The sequence below is a fragment of the Marmota monax genome, unplaced genomic scaffold, assembly GCF_021218885.2.
Source record: "Marmota monax isolate L192 unplaced genomic scaffold, Marmota_monax_Labrador192_F-V1.1 WCK01_AAM20220418_F8-fsc00015, whole genome shotgun sequence".
Classification (NCBI taxonomy): Eukaryota; Metazoa; Chordata; class Mammalia; order Rodentia; family Sciuridae; genus Marmota; species Marmota monax.
Window position 1 is genome coordinate 23,549,315 of NW_026692194.1, and position 15,955 is coordinate 23,565,269.

Genomic DNA, 15,955 nt, shown 5'->3' on the forward strand with positions numbered 1-15,955 from the left:
ATTCTTTCAGACAGCAGATGAACAAAACCTGATAAAGTGAACAATGAGGATAATAAAACCAAACCAACCATCTGGTATCAGCAGTAGCATGCATTTCCTGAGCACCTGTAGGCGTGAGGCACTGAGTCCCATGCTAAGGAATATAAAGATGAAAGAGAAATCATCCCTGCCATAAGATACTTCAACTATGATAAAACATGTGCATAAATGCCTTTGATACAAATAAAAGAAATAGATGTCATAAGAGACATATTAATATGGATGAAAGAATCCAAAGACTAGAGAAATCACGTCAGACTAGCTAGGAAACAATGTCACGAAGGGAGCGGCATTTCTGCTAAGAACTGAAAGGTTATGAAACCCTGGCAGAGGAAGAGGACTTTAAAAAACTATGAGAACAGGAACAAAGTCATGAGGTATTAAAATGTGATAGAACAATAGCTCTTTTTGCCTGGAGAACATTAAGGGGAATGAGAAAAGATAGTCAACAGAAGGGGGGTTATGAACACATTACTGGAGATTCTACACAGATTTTCTGAACAGATTTTATTTGGAGGTAATGGGAAGCTATTGCCTGTGCATGTATATGGCAGGGGCCGGGGATGAAGGGGGACTGGTGATTGAACCCAGAGGCTCACACATGCTAGGCAAGTGCTCTACCACTGAGCTATATCCCTAACACATTTTACTTTATTTCCAGAGAGGGTCTCACAAAGTTTCCCAGGCTGATCTCAAACTTAAAATCCTCCTGCCTCAGCCTTCCTCGTCACTGGAATTACAGGCATGTACCACTGCACCTGGCTAAGCCTTTGTTTTTTGTGTAAGGGAAGGACAAAACCAGAACCAAACTTCAATTGTCCTAGTTAGCAATGGTACGTGATTTACTCTGCACAGGTAACTGATGAGGTCAAAAATATGTTATCCAATTCCTTTGAGTTCCACCTGCAGTTAACGAATGAGCAGCTGAAACATGGCGCTAGAATAGCAACAGAGAGTGAAGAGAAGATTCAGGATGCCAGTGACACATGGAGGTAGAGGTTAGATTTCAAGTCTTATGGGCTGTATGGATAGTGCTGGCATTGGCAGAAAGAAGGAACACAAATAGGAGGTGAAGGCCAAGGACTCACTATGGTACAAGATGCTTTAACATCTTACAGGGAGATATGACCATTGGGCAGGACTTGATGCAGAACAAAAGATGGTAAAAGGAAACAGGCCAAAGGTGATAGTGCACGCCTGTAATCCTAGTGACTTGGGAGGCTGAGGCTGAGGCAGGAAGGGGAGCAAGTTCAAGGCCAGCCCCAGAAACTTAGCAAGACCCTATCTCAAAATTAAAAGTACTGCAGATGTAGCTCAGGGATAAAGTGTCCCTGAGTTCAATATTCAGTCCAGAGAGAGAGAGAGAAGAAAAGAAGTAAAATCATAAGAGTCAACTGGAATTTTTCTTTATGACTATGAATTCTATTGGATTAAGTAAGAGCTCTTTGCTGACAGAGACTGAGTTTGGCTTTGTTTTAATTTTGATCACTGCCATGTGTAATCAGGCAGCATGCCTTATACTCAGTGACATCATACCATGAAACCGAAGAGTCCCTGATGACCGACTCCTAGCACAGGAGCAAGTGGGTATCAATGGAACAGGAGAGGACAGACGAGGTGCCACTCAACCTGCAGTCTCAATCAGCCCACTGCTGTCAGGATAGAGATAGTAAAAGGTAAGTAACTAAGGGACCAACTGCCACTCCCAGCACAAAGTAGGAGCAGAGCAGAGCAAGTGCTTAGCCACAGAGATCTAAAAAAATTTGAAGTTTTCATTTTTCATAGCTTTTGTTTACAAAAACCAACATTTCCCCTTTTTTTCTTTTGCCTATTTCTCTTCCCACCCTTCTTTTAATCTACAATACAGGTTCACTTTTAAAGACCAGTTAAAAACAAAAAAGCTGCAAAATATGAAACTTGAGAATGGAGACCAATAAACTTCCCTGTATCTTAAAAAAAAAAAGTAAGAATTATTATGGCAAAAATGAAATACAGGAATGAGCTGAAGTGGTACTATTCAGTATTCAGCCCCTTCTGTTATATTCTGCAGAATGTAAGGGCAAGACTGATATTTACTACTGAAATTTGAGTTAGTTAAATTGATAAATTTCAACTACATCCATGAATCTACAGTATATATCAGAATTTATTATAAGAATTCTAAAATGAATTGCAAGCAATAAAAATATACTCCTGGATGCACTCAGACTAACACCAAACATACACAATGCCAGAGAACAAAAAACAGCAACAAGGGCTGGGGTTGTGGCTCAGTGATAGAGTGTTCACCTCTTATGTGGGAAGCACCGAGTTCAATCCTCAGCACTACATAAAAATAAAATAAAGATGTTGTGTCCATCTACAACTAAAAAAAAAAAAAAAAAAACAGCAAAAAACTAAATAAAGAAATGCTCTATATCAAACAATGTGGATAAAATGAAAGCCTCATTTTTGATTAACCAAATAACTATATTCATATAACAGTTTGACTATCTTTTCACTGGGAAAAGCTCTTGAATGAACCTATAATTTGTATTACTAGATTTCATCTAACCTAGCAGCAATATCCGAATGGTCTATAACAGTGATGAATTTCATGATTTGGTCATGTGCATTCTTAGCCACTGTAATAGTCTCACTTCCCTCCTGCATTTATGATAATTCAGTCCAAACACTGAACTCCTACAAATGTACCTGACAATTAACTACATCACTGTGTGTAACTTCCTATTTTTGCTTCATATAATTTTGAAGAAATGCAGATAGAGAGATGATTTTAAATGTTTGTGTTATACCTCCAACTATATTTTAAAATTTCTAGAAGAGACAGAGTGCTTCCCTTAAGAGCACCTAATGGTGTTCACATACTCAGAAGAACTAAGGCTGCATCACATTTTCATTCAAGAGGCCCTTTCCTCAACAACAGGAAACTTTCTTTGTTCAAACTACAACTCATTTTCTTTGTACCAGTTAACACAGCACTATGCTCTTATGTTACATTTAATTCAGAAATACATAAGATAAGGATGCCATTTATTACCATTTTTGTTAAATATTGTTCTGAAAGTTCAAGCCAAAGTATAAAGATATGAAATAATGAATAGTGAGTTACTAGAAGGACATCAAAAAAACAAATATAAAAAACTTGGTGACATTTCAAACAAAGAAAATGTTTCAAAAATGACATTTGCAGTGAAAATAAAAATATACAGTATCATTTTACAAAAGTATCTCACTAGATTAAATGTATAAAAATTTAGTTTCAGGAGTATATAAAATAGTTTTAATGATTTCTACAAATCAAATACTTTTTTATTAAAATAAGAAGGGAAAGGATTAACCAAACTGAATGGTGTTATAAAATACAGCAAGAGTAATCAAAACGAGTTGGGCTAGCGGTGAAGCTCTGTGGTTGAAAGCTTGCCCAGGCCCTGGGTTCAAGTCCCACTGGCCCCTTCCAAAAAAAGTGTTGATTAAAGTGCAGAAATACGTTGGGCATGGTGGCACACACCTGCAATCCCAGCAACTCAGGATGCTGAGGCAGGAAGATCACAAGTTCAAGGCCAGCATCAGCAACTTGGCAATAATTTGTCTTGAAATAAAAACCGTGAACTCATGCTTTCTCCACTTATATGTAGGCCCATATGTATAGGGTCAGTGAAATTAAAAACAGAATCCAAGATGCAGGGTCAACCCCTCCTTTTCAAACACTAGAGAAATGTTTTCATAGCTTCTTCATCTATAACTCAAAGCATCCCAATATGGTTTTAACATAGTAGAAAATGCCACAGATTTTGAGGCCACTAATTTGGCTGGTGCTTGCACTAGAGGAAGGCACTTCTATAGAATCTCTTCCTTTTTATCTTCTGTGGTACTGGGGATGGAATCCAGAACCTTACACATAGTTGGCAAGAGCTCTACCGCTTAGGTACATCCCCAACACTTTTTTTAACTTTATTTTTGAGGCAGGCTCTCACAAAATTGCTGAGGCTTGCCTTAAACTTGTGTGATTCTCCTCAGGTTGGAATTTTGGCTTAGTGGTAGAGTGCTTGCCTAGCACATGTGAGGCACTGGGTCCAATCAGCACAACATAAAAATGAATAAATAAAATAAAGATCTTTTGTCCATAAAATAAATAAATAAATAAAGGTATTGTATCCAACAACAATAACAACAACAAAAAACCCTTGTGATTCTCCTGCCCCATCTCCCGAGTAGCTGGGATTAAAGGTGTAAGGCACCATAACCGAATACCTTTTCTTCTTTTTTTTTTCCTCCATAAATTCTCAACTGTGAGAATGAATTCTTATTTTTCCCTAACTGGAGAAAGCCTCCCATGTACTAATATAATTTCTACTTTGTCTACTGCCATTTTCCTATTTACTGACTACAGATGAGCTCATTCTAGTTTTAGAAACATGCATTATTATAGTAAAAGATGCACTAATTAATTCTGTAACTCTCAAAGAGAGATAGCTCCTGAAATTCCTAATCACTGACAAGTGTTTAAGTAACAGCAATAGACAGAGTTGGACAGGAAAGAAGTACCAGTAACAGCTACAGAGTGTTGAGCCCTGTGCTAAACACTCCATGAGAATTATTTCCTTTACTCACCAGCCACAGTGCTTTGATATACTCCATAAAGAGGAAGTTACAGGGATTGAATCATTTCCCAAGTTTATCCAATTAAAACACATCAGCCAAGTTTTACCCAAATTTGTGAACCCAGAATAAATTCTAGTTTAATCATTTAATATTATTATAATATTTAAACAGAAATTTTAATTAACATGTAAAATAATTTTTTTTCTTAAAATTCTAATATTCCAACATATTTAAATAAAAATTCCAAATTTCCCACATATGATATCTTTTTCTATGGAAAATGTGTAAGTGGCTTATTTAAACTTAATGTAAGATTTAAAATCTGAAAAAAAACTTTACCTTCATTTGCAAATTACATTCTCATCATTCTAGACCTCCAGAGTTTGTTAGGTGGTAGGTAGCCACAGTGAATTTTAAAATTCCAAAGCCACAAAAACACTTTTATTCACTAGCAAGAAAATGACACAACAATCTTTTAGAATCCATCAAGATATGTTCTCCAAGAAAGCAAGCCTGAAACATATTCTGGCATGGTACTGCTCCTGCCACCTACCCAGGATATTAATTCTAGTTCTACATTTCATGCCAATGCAAATGGGAATCTGGCCACTGGTCAAAATGTACCCACTCGGGAGGTTGGGGGTGTAGCTCAGTGGAAGAGCTCTTGCCTAGCGTAGGTGAGGCCCTGGGTTCAATCCTCAGCACAGTTAAAAAAAAAAAAAAAAACTAAACCAACAAAAATGTGCCCACAAGAGTATCAAAAGGTTAGTATGCATGTATTAAAGCTAAATCCTAACTATCTACTTATGAATATTATATTTTCTACTATTTAATTTCTCTGCAATCAGACCCTGGCTATACATAGTTGTTTCAGTGATGGCAATGTCTGTGCTTTTCAAGTGTGGTTTAATTGTTCGCATATCTATTGGTGTCCCTCCTCCCTCCCCCTCTAAAACATATTCATTAGGAAGAAAAGGGAGGAGGGGTTCTTTAAACATTCTATCTAGTTGGTCACCTGATTACAAGTGAACAGAAAAATTCTGGATAAGCTTAATGCTTGAGGTTGCAATAAGAATCCAAAATAACTTCTTCATTTATGATTTTATAAAAAATTGGGTCAGGTACAGTAGAGCATTCCTCTAATCCCAGCAGTTGAGGAGGGTGAGGTAGGAGGATCACAAAAGGGTAACCTAAGCAACCTAGCAAGACACTGTTTCACAATAAAAAATAAGAAGTGGTGGCCCTGCATTCAATTCCCAGGAACTACAAAGAAAAAGGTGGGGGGCATTTCTATAAAATCTACAAATGTGATGTTCCTTATTAAAGATGAATGTATAAATAACTAACAAGTTATAAACTTAAAAATGTAATAAAACCTATATGACTAAAACTGTATGGGGGTGGGGGGACCCTCACTCCCATAATATTTAAAAGTAGCCTTGAAAAAAGGAAAAGTCATCTCTGGTTAAGACACTTAAACATCATCAAAACGTCTATTCTCTCTAGAGAACTTAATAGGAGGAGGGGTCTTTTCAGGTGTTCGCCAAGCTGATGATAAAAGTTCATTAGGAAAAATAAGAATGCAGCAAAAGGTAAGAAAACACTGAAAGATAAGAGCTGGGACTATTCTCAGGCCCTACCACATATTACCAATTCTCTGTAATTAAGCAGAGAGGCACAAGAGCACAGAGAGACAAATGGATCAGAACACAAACTCAGAAACAGACCCATATAATGCTCAATATTACAAAAACAATCAATATATCCCAACCAAATTAGAATTCTAACAAAATCCGAACGGAAGAAATCAACAAATTAAAGACAAACTTCAGCAGTAAGGAAAAAAAAATCCATAAAGACCCACATCCCACTCTCAGGAAATGAGGGAAGAGGGTTGGAACCATTCTGTGGTGGAATGCTTGCCTACCTAGAATCACATTTTTAAAAATTTAAAAAGATCAAGAAATTTGTAATGTTTTGAACAACCCACAATAAAAAATTAAAAAAAAAATTTAAAAAGAGAGAGAGAAAACTTTCCATATCGTAAAACATGTAAGTGATAAATAAATAAGCCCCATAACGACCACACTATGGAATACAGTATACAATTTCATATGTATATAACAAGCAGCCTGGAGGAACATGCTAAATGAATAAAACTCAGTGACAGCAATTAAGAAGAGATACCTTCAGAGATACTTTTATTTTCAGTATAACTGCATTTCTGACATTTTGTGTTATTTGCAATAAAATAAACTTTAAGATAGAAAAATGGAAAAAGAGAATACAGAGGAGTCCCTTGGTTTTGCTAGGTTACAAATGGAAGTAGACTCAACATAAGTACCTTATTTTTTAAAATTTTTTCTTAGTTGTTGATAGATCTTTATTTTATTTATTTATTTATACGTGGTGCTGAGAACTGAACCCTGAGCCTCACACATGCCAGGCAAGTGCACTACTGTTGAGCCACAGCCCCAGCCCAACATAAGTACTTTTACTGCACAGTTTCCTGGAGATTTTGTACCAGGTATGCAGTACTCACCAGTAGCTCAAATGGTAAACCCCTGAGCCCAATGGCTCACCAGGGTACCTCAAGAAGCTCAATAAGGATATGCTTCCCACTCTGTCCATAACAATCAGATTTTCTTATTTAAGGTTGTATTGTGTAATATTTCTGAAAAAACCACTCACCCACAGAAAAACTAGGAGAAACATTGTGTTAAAAGTCAACTAACACACAGACCCACATAAATCAATTAACACTTGTTCATGAACTATAAGATATACCATCAATAAATATTCATTCCCATTTTGCTAATATGAAGGATCCTTTGTTAGATAGCAGGCATAACTTACAACCTGTTAAGAATCATTGCTCTCACCTGGAAAATACAAACCTAAGAACCACATGTTTTTTTCTGAGAACTGAAAGAATAAATATTGTACTTTATCTATTGTTTCCTAAAATAAGTTTTTTAAAATTCCCAGCTAGATATATATGTTTTCCAAATTATATCCCACCCTTTATGCTTTTCGGGGGCCAATACTATATTCAAATGGTTTTTCAAATAAATAAGAGCTTATGAGACAGTATGATCTGGTTTTTGTTTTGTTGTTGTTGTTTTTGGTTTTGGGGTTTTTTCCCCCCGTTGTTATTTGAAGCATTTCTACCTGTATTTGGTTCAGCACTTATTCATATCACTAATAAGCAAAAATATGTAACTTTACTATATGTCTAGGCTTACACACGATGCTCAAAGGAGAACCACAGAATACACATCTCTGAAAGACCACACTTATAAAAGTCGAATAATAAAAACAGTATAAAAGATTATGTGAATGACCTGATCTACAGAGCCAAGAGAAGTGAGAGACCACATTTAGGGAAGAATAATGGAAGGCTGCTTGGGAATGCAGAACCAAGCGGGGGGACCTGTGCAATGAGTACACAGATGGACTTGCAGAACTGTTTTACTAGAAGAACATACATTTGTCAAAAACTCACAGAATTGTACACTAAAAAGGGTGTGGTTTACTGCATATAAATTCTAACTTAATTAAAATAAGAAAATACCCTCATACAAATGACAACTTGGAAGACAGTTTGGCGGCTTCTACAAAATTTTAAACACACGTGCCCAATGATTTAGCAATTTCACATCTTGAAACACATTTTCCAGTTGTATCTATAGAGCATGCAGTATACATTATAAAAGAGGATACTCATTGTAGCACTAGCTATAAAATTAAAAACCAAAATTTTTTAGTGAAATAATGTTTACTAATTAATTACTTAAGTACAATGTTGTAAGTCTAATACCAAACACTAAGGACTCTAAACATCCAAAACTGATTTCTGTGAGACAAGGTGATTTGCACAGACATGAAGGTCACAAGCAATTGAATGTGGTGGCTCACACCTGTAATTCCAGCTGCATGGGAGACTAAGATAGGAAGATTACCCAGTTCAAGGCCAGCTTGTGCAACTTTAAGACCTTGTCTTATAATAAAACTTAAAAAGGGATGGGGCTATAAATTCAGTAGTAAAGCCCTTGCCTGACATGTACTAGGCCAGAGGTTCAAACCCTAGCACTGCAACAAAAAAGGTTATAAACAATGTCTCAACCTGTAATAAACTCACTCACTACAAACAATCCACTCAAAAAAACTGCCAAAACAGTCAATAGAGACTTGGCATTTTGCTCTCCCAGCTTTACTGACTTATCCTCCAGGTATTTGAATTTGTAAGAATTTTGAAGTCTGAGGCTTGATATGTTTCATAACCACTCCATTTACCCACCACGGACAACCATGTATCCTGTGATCTAACTCTTGTGCGTTATCTGTTGACTTAACTTTTGAGTTTGGTTTCTAGAAGTAAAAACATGCAAAGAGAGAGAAGAACCCATGGAAGAGCATATTCATTTTAATAACCAGATGGAAGCCAAACAAAAGTAGAGGGCTTTTTGTGCAAATCGCAAAGACCTTCAAGGAAAGACTGATAAGTTCTACACTTCTTTTTTTTTTTAATATTTATTTTTTAGTTGTAGTTGAACACAATATCTTTATTTTATATATCTATTTTTATGTGGTGCTGACGATCAAACCCAGGGCCTCGCATGTGCTAAGCAAACGCTCTACCGCTGAGCCACAATCCCAGCCCCAGTAAATTCTACACTTCTCTATTAAACAAATTTAAAAGTCACTATTAAAATTCTTTTAAATCAGGGGTTGTGGCTCAGCGGTACAGCGCTCGTCTCCCATGTGTGAAACCCTGGGTTCGTTCAATCCTCAGCACCACATAAAATAAAATAAAGGTATTGTGTCCACCTACAATTAAAAAAATATTTTTAAAAGATTCTTTAGGGGCTGGGGTTGTGGCTCAGTGGTAGAGCACTCGCCCAGCATGTGTGAGGTGCTGGGTTCCATCCTCGGCCCACATAAAAATAAATAAATAAAGGTATTGTGTCCAACTACAATGAAAAAAGAACCCAAAATATTCTTAAAAAACTCTTTTAAATCAAATGACAAAAGTGGAAATACTTATGGACAAAGGATAAATACCTTTAATATTCAAGAAGTTCTTATCAAGGGCGGGGGTTGTGGCTCAGTGATAGAGCGCTTGCCCAGCATGTGTAAGGCACTGGGTTCTATCCCTGGCACCACATAAAAATAAACAAATAAAATAAAGGTATTGTGTCCATCTACAACTTTTAAAATATTGTTTAAAAAAGTTCTTATCAACAAATAATAAAAAATAAGAAACCAGATTTTAAAATGCATAAGGAACCAGGCACAATAGCACATGCTAGTAATCCCAGCAGCTCGGGAAGCTGCCTCAGCAAAAAAGTGAGGTGCTAACCAACTCAGTGAGACCCTGTCTCTAAATAAAATACAAAATAAGGCTGGGGATGTGGCTCAGTGGTCAAGAGTTCAATCCCCAGTACAAAAAAAACAAAATGAAACCAAAAAAAAATGCATAAGAAATTCACAGAAGAGCTAAAAGTAACCATGGCAAGCATAATTATAATTTTTTTAAACATTTATTTTTTAGTTGTAGGTTGACACAATACCTTTTTTTTTTTTAATGTGGTGCTGAGGATCAAACCCAGTGCCTCACACATGCTAATAAGCAAGCGCTCTACCTCTGAGCCACAACCCCAGCCCATAATTATAATTTTTAAAAATAAATGCTCAAATTAAAAAAAAAAACAATGATATATGAATTTATCTAGAAGAAAAAGTAAAAACAAAGGCAGGCAAGAGTCCTAATGACAAGTATTGGTGGGAGAATCTGTCCCTCATACATAAAAATGCAGGATAGATACAAAGGATTTTCAGTATCTAAAAAGTAAATAAAGGGGTGAATGGATTAGCTCAGCAGAAGAGCACTTGCCTGGCATTTGCAAGGTCCTAGGTTCAAACCCCAGCATTACAACAAAAAATTTTATATACCATTTCATTTCAAGGGAGTTGTGACTTTAAAAACATAATATATGTGCAGATTTTCTGTCAGCATCTTTTGTAATGCCAAAAAAAATGGCAATACCTAAAAATCTATCATTAGGAGACTGGAAAAGGAAATTATACATCCATCTGGGGGAAAAGACACTCACACATTGCTGGTGGGGCTGCAAACTGGTGCAGCCAATATGGAAAGCAGTATGAAGATTTCTTGGAAAGGGAATGAAACCACCATTTGATCCAGCTATCCCTCTCCTATGTCTACAACCAAAGGACTTAAAAACAGCATACTACAGGGACACTGCCACATCAATGTTTATAGTAACACAATTCACAATAGCTAAACTGTGAAACCAACCTAGATGCCCTTCAGTAGATGAATGAATAAAGAAAATATGGCATATATACACAATGGAATATTACTCAGCATTAAAAGACAATAATATCATGGCATTTGCAGGTAAATGTATGAAGTTGGAGAATATAATGCTAAGTGAAGTTAGCCAATATCAAAAAACAAAGGCTGAATGTTTTCTCTGATAGAAGGATGCTGATTCATATTGGGGATGGAGGGGGGACCATGGGAAGAATGGATAAACTCAGATAGGGCAAAGTGGAGGGAGGGGAAGAGAGAGGGAGTGGGGGCAGGAATGAGATGGACATCATTACTTTAAGTACATGTATGAAGAGTACATGTATGAAGACACAAATGGTGTGACTCTACATTGTACAACCAGAGATATGAAAAATATGTATATATGGCTATATATGTAATATGAATTGAAATGCATTCTGCTGTCATATATAACAAATTAGAATAAAGCTTTAAAAAAAGAAATTATACATCCATGGAAAGAAAAGAATGATAATGTCACAAAACAGAATGAATTCACTTTTTATGTAAAAATGCCAGTCATATACTGTTGAGAAAGAAGTGGTTACAAAATAACATGTGTAGTGTGCCACTGCATGAGAAGTGTTCCTGAACCTTGCAAGCCAGGTATGAACAAAAGAAATGCCCTGAACAGTTACAGTATGCATATAGAATGAAGGAGAAGAGGCGGCATTCATTGTCTACATTACACAGTCTGATTTTTTTTTTTTTTTTGGCCAGGAGGTATTTGGATGGTGATACTGGGGGTAGAACCTAAGGTTCTCTATCATTGAGTCACATCCCCAGCCCATTTCAGTTATTATTTTGAGAGAAGATTCTCACTAAATTCCTTAGGGCATCGCTAAGTTGCTGAGGCTAGCTTTGAACTTTGAAGCCTTGTGAGTCACTGCGATTACAGGCATGTGCCACCACTCCCAGCTTTAATTTTTATTTTAAGGCAGGGTTAGGTAAATTGCCCAAGCTGGCCTCAAACTTAAAATCCTCCTGCCTCAGCCTCCCAAGTAGCTAGGATTGCAGGCATGTGCCACTATGCCTGTGGTATTTCGTTTTTTAACAGTAAAAATATTTTACTTTATTTTAGAAAATAGATCTTAGTGTACAGTTGTGACAGGAGAAAGAAAACTAAGTCTTGCTAGGAACGATCTGTTTTTAAAAATGCAAAGCTTTGAATTCTTCTGGTACATAAAGTACCCAGATCAGCTTTAAAAAAAAACTACCAAAATGTAGCTGCTAGACTCCATGGCCACCTGGGCTAGATGACTTCAAAGGGATTCAACAATCTCAAGGAATAAACATACCACATTAAAACACAAGTTCGAAACCACTAACGATCTTAAAGCTATACTTACAGACAGATATAGCCGTAAAACTCAAAATCTCTGAAGTCACAAATGAATAACTGATGAGAGAAATCATTTCCCACTGCTATTTGTTATGCTTCTAGGGCTGGAAGAGCTCATAACTCTACTCTTAAAGTTGCTTCTTGCACATGAGGATGAGAATACTTGAATTTCAAAATACAGGTTTTCATAGGACTTGAAACCCAAAAGAAAACGTACCTTCTAAGAGCATTTCTGGAATGTCTGCTTGGTATCTAGGACCCACTCTGATTTCACCTTTGTCAGCTAATAGTGTTTTCACTGAGGGGTCATAGACCAAGGAGTAGAAAAAGGTATCCTGAAAAAAATGACAGAAAATACCTAGGTAAACTTAATTCCTTTTACTGTTTGTAGAGCAATAAAATCAATGTCGCAATAATAAAAGCATAAAACTTCAGAGAATATATAAAATTTCCTTCATGTGAACAAATTCATAAGTCTTTAAGGAGAGTACAGTGTTACTGTCATCATGTATAATAGTGCAGAATTTTAAAAAGCAAAAAATATAGCTTTAACTAAAGTAGATTATAAGGTTTTATTATTTGTTTTAGTTTTTTTTTAATACCTTTATTTTATCTATTTTTATGTGGTGCTGAGGATCAAACCCAGTGCCTCACACATGCCAGACAAGTGTGCTACCACTGAGCCACAAGCCCAGCCCTATTTGTTATAGTTTGAAAGAGAAAAAATTAACTGCTCTAAAACAGAGTTTTGGAAAGCTAGCAAAGTTAAACCAAAACTCAAAGGTCAGACACCTAAAATCAAGTATCTTCTAACCTCCAATGTCTGCACCAAGTAGCAGGCTGTCTTCATGGACACAGGCACTCTAATTGTTTAAGTGTCCATACTACATTTTATTCAAAATATTAAAAGACACACACATCTCACATTGACTACACTGTGTAAGAGTTGAATTTACATGTAGTTTATGAATATTACAGTAGAAAATTAATTGAATACTTACTAATTATAATTCTGCAGCTCTCTTTTAAATTCTGAAATACAGGTATGTGTACAGACAGGCATACAAACATAACTAAACACACCACCCACCAATAGAACACATAAACACGCCAATGGTCCCTTAAGAAGCTCAAATGCCCTAGAGTTAAGGGGCTTAATGGAGAAAATGACCTGGCCACCAGTACTGTACTAAATTCTGAAGAGCCACTGGAGTCTAAACCAGCAAAGTCCTATCCTCTGCTTCCCATTAGGATCAAGAGATCATGTATTGTAAAATTCTCTGCATTCTATGCTAGAAGGGCTTATCCCTACCATCAGCATGTTACCGAGATCAGCCAAGCAAGCTACAAATAAGAGATAACTACCAGACCGTGAAGTGACTCCTTTTAGGGCTCTTACATACTATAGTAAGACAAAGGGGAAAAAATAAAGTTATTCCATTCACTGAGAAATTCCACATGATATTTTAACCATGGATCACTGTCAGGAGAAAAGATTAAACAAGTGCTAAAAAGTGACACTAATATGTGATATTTGTGTATATTTTAAATGTTATCTAAGAAGTAAAATCTGTAAGAAAATATAAAAAACCATCCTCCTTAACAGAGTAAGAGGGGATGATCACTATGTACTCAGGGTTCTTTGTTTTGCTTTCTAGACAAAAACAATAAAGCATATTACTCAGTATCTGAAAACACTGCTAATGGCTCACCATGAGATTTAAAACCAGAGATACCTAAGGTCCCTTTTAATCTGTAAAACTCATTAACACGGTGATCCAATAAAAAAGAATTTTAGGGGACTGGGGTTGTGGCTCAGAGGTAGAGCGCTTGCCTAGCATGTGTGAGGCCCTGGGTTCGAGCCTCAGCACCACATGAAAATAAATAAATAAAAGGTATTGTGTCCGACTAAAAATAAATATTTTTTTAAAAAAAGGATTTTAGGCGCAAGGGTTGAGCCCAGAGGTAGAGTACTTGCCTAGCATGTGTTCAGTCCTCGACAACACACACACACACACACACACACAAAGAAATGAGTATACTCAGAGTCAAACAGTTGTTTAAAATCCTTAGATCTGTGTGTACTGATACAGGAAAATATTTGAAATATGTTTAGACTATATTATAAAAAAAGTTTTAAGAACATTTAGATCAGCCAATTTCATGAACAGTTAAAAGTAAAGGATAATGATTACAAAGCTGTTCTTTGAGTTAACAACTTCGAATATGTCAATTTCAATATTTTATGCACTATTTATTTATTTAGTGGCACTGGGGAATTGAACCCAGAGCACTCTACCACTGAGCTACATCCCCAACCCCTCTTTTTTTTTTGAGACAGGGTATCCTACGTTGTTCAGGCTGGCTTTGAATTTGTAATCCTCCTGCCTCAGCCTCCTGAGTAACTAGGATTACAGACATATGACGCTGTCCAGGCTCAGTATTTTATTTTTTTAGTTGTAAATGCACACAATATCTTTATTTTTGTTTATTTTTTTATGTGGTGCTAAGGATTGAACCCAGTACCTCATGCTTGCGAGGCAAGCGCTCTACCACTGAGCTACAATCCCAGCCCCTCAGTGTTTTTAAATGACTAAAAAACCAAAACAGATCTTTCAAGGATGATCTTGTAATAGACGAGAGCAAGTCTAAATCACACACAAAAAAAACTGTTTTTCAAATCAAAAAGTATATGAGACAAGCAGTATTATTTTCCTAATATTTTCCTCCTGCAAAGAGAGAGAGAGATTAATTCTTCCTAGCCCAAAGATTGAAATAGAGCAAGTGGTGAAAAATCAAATCAGGTATCAGGTAAGATGATAAAGATCTTTTCTAAGTTTCATCAACTAAAGTCCTTAAGCAAATACAATAAATGAGAAGGGGGGAAAAAATCAATTAAAAAATTCCTCTTATCCAAATACACCAATAAAATACTCTGAAACATACTGAATGTCTTGCCATTTTATTTCTTCTTCTCTGAACTAATGTTAATTTCTGAGCATTATTTTTTTAATATTTATTGTTTAGTTATAGTTGGACACATATCTTTATTTATTTATTTTTATGTGGTGCTGAGGACCAAACCCAGAGCCTCACACGTGTTAGGCAAACGCTCTACCATTGAGCCACAATCCCTGAGCATTATTATTATCCATCATTTTGTACAGACTAATGACAAAAATCTACCATCTTTTTTAAATTTCACAAGCATAAGTTATAAAGGCTGTTACATTTTATCCACTTTGAAAGTTTTTTTGTGTTTTCTTGTGTGTATGTGTTTTTTTTTCTTTTCTAGTTTTTTAAAATAGATTTTCTAGTGAACAATAGCTCCCTTGTTTATATTAAAGTTTTTGTTATATTTTCTTCTTCTGAGATAGGAACAATGCTTTTGAGTATAGAAGAAATACTTTTTAAAAGAAAATATGTCTCTAATTCTTTTTTAAAAATACAGTTATGTAATAAAGAATAGGGGTGATGAGGTTGTAGCTCAGTGGTAGAAAGCTTACTTAACGTGTGAAGCACTGGGTTCTATTCTTAGCACTACATATTAAAAAATAAAGATCCATTGACAATAAAAAACATATTTAAAAAAAAAGAATGGGGAAGGGCGA

The 15,955-nt window shown here is 36.0% G+C and overlaps 1 protein-coding gene across 7 annotated transcripts in view; it reads right to left on the bottom strand.

Annotated features, from left to right (window-relative positions):
* Positions 1–15,955, bottom strand: part of Mta3 (metastasis associated 1 family member 3) — a 187,184-nt gene that overhangs the window by 70,122 nt on the left and 101,107 nt on the right. For all 7 annotated transcript variants that reach the window (XR_009225191.1, XM_058573549.1, XM_046425190.2 and 4 more), the window contains exon 6: positions 12,562–12,679. Coding sequence is in view for 6 of the 7 variants with exons in the window: in XM_058573549.1 (XP_058429532.1) it covers positions 12,562–12,679 (118 nt within the window). In the remaining variant the exon portion in view is untranslated. The remainder of the gene's footprint in view (positions 1–12,561; positions 12,680–15,955) is intronic.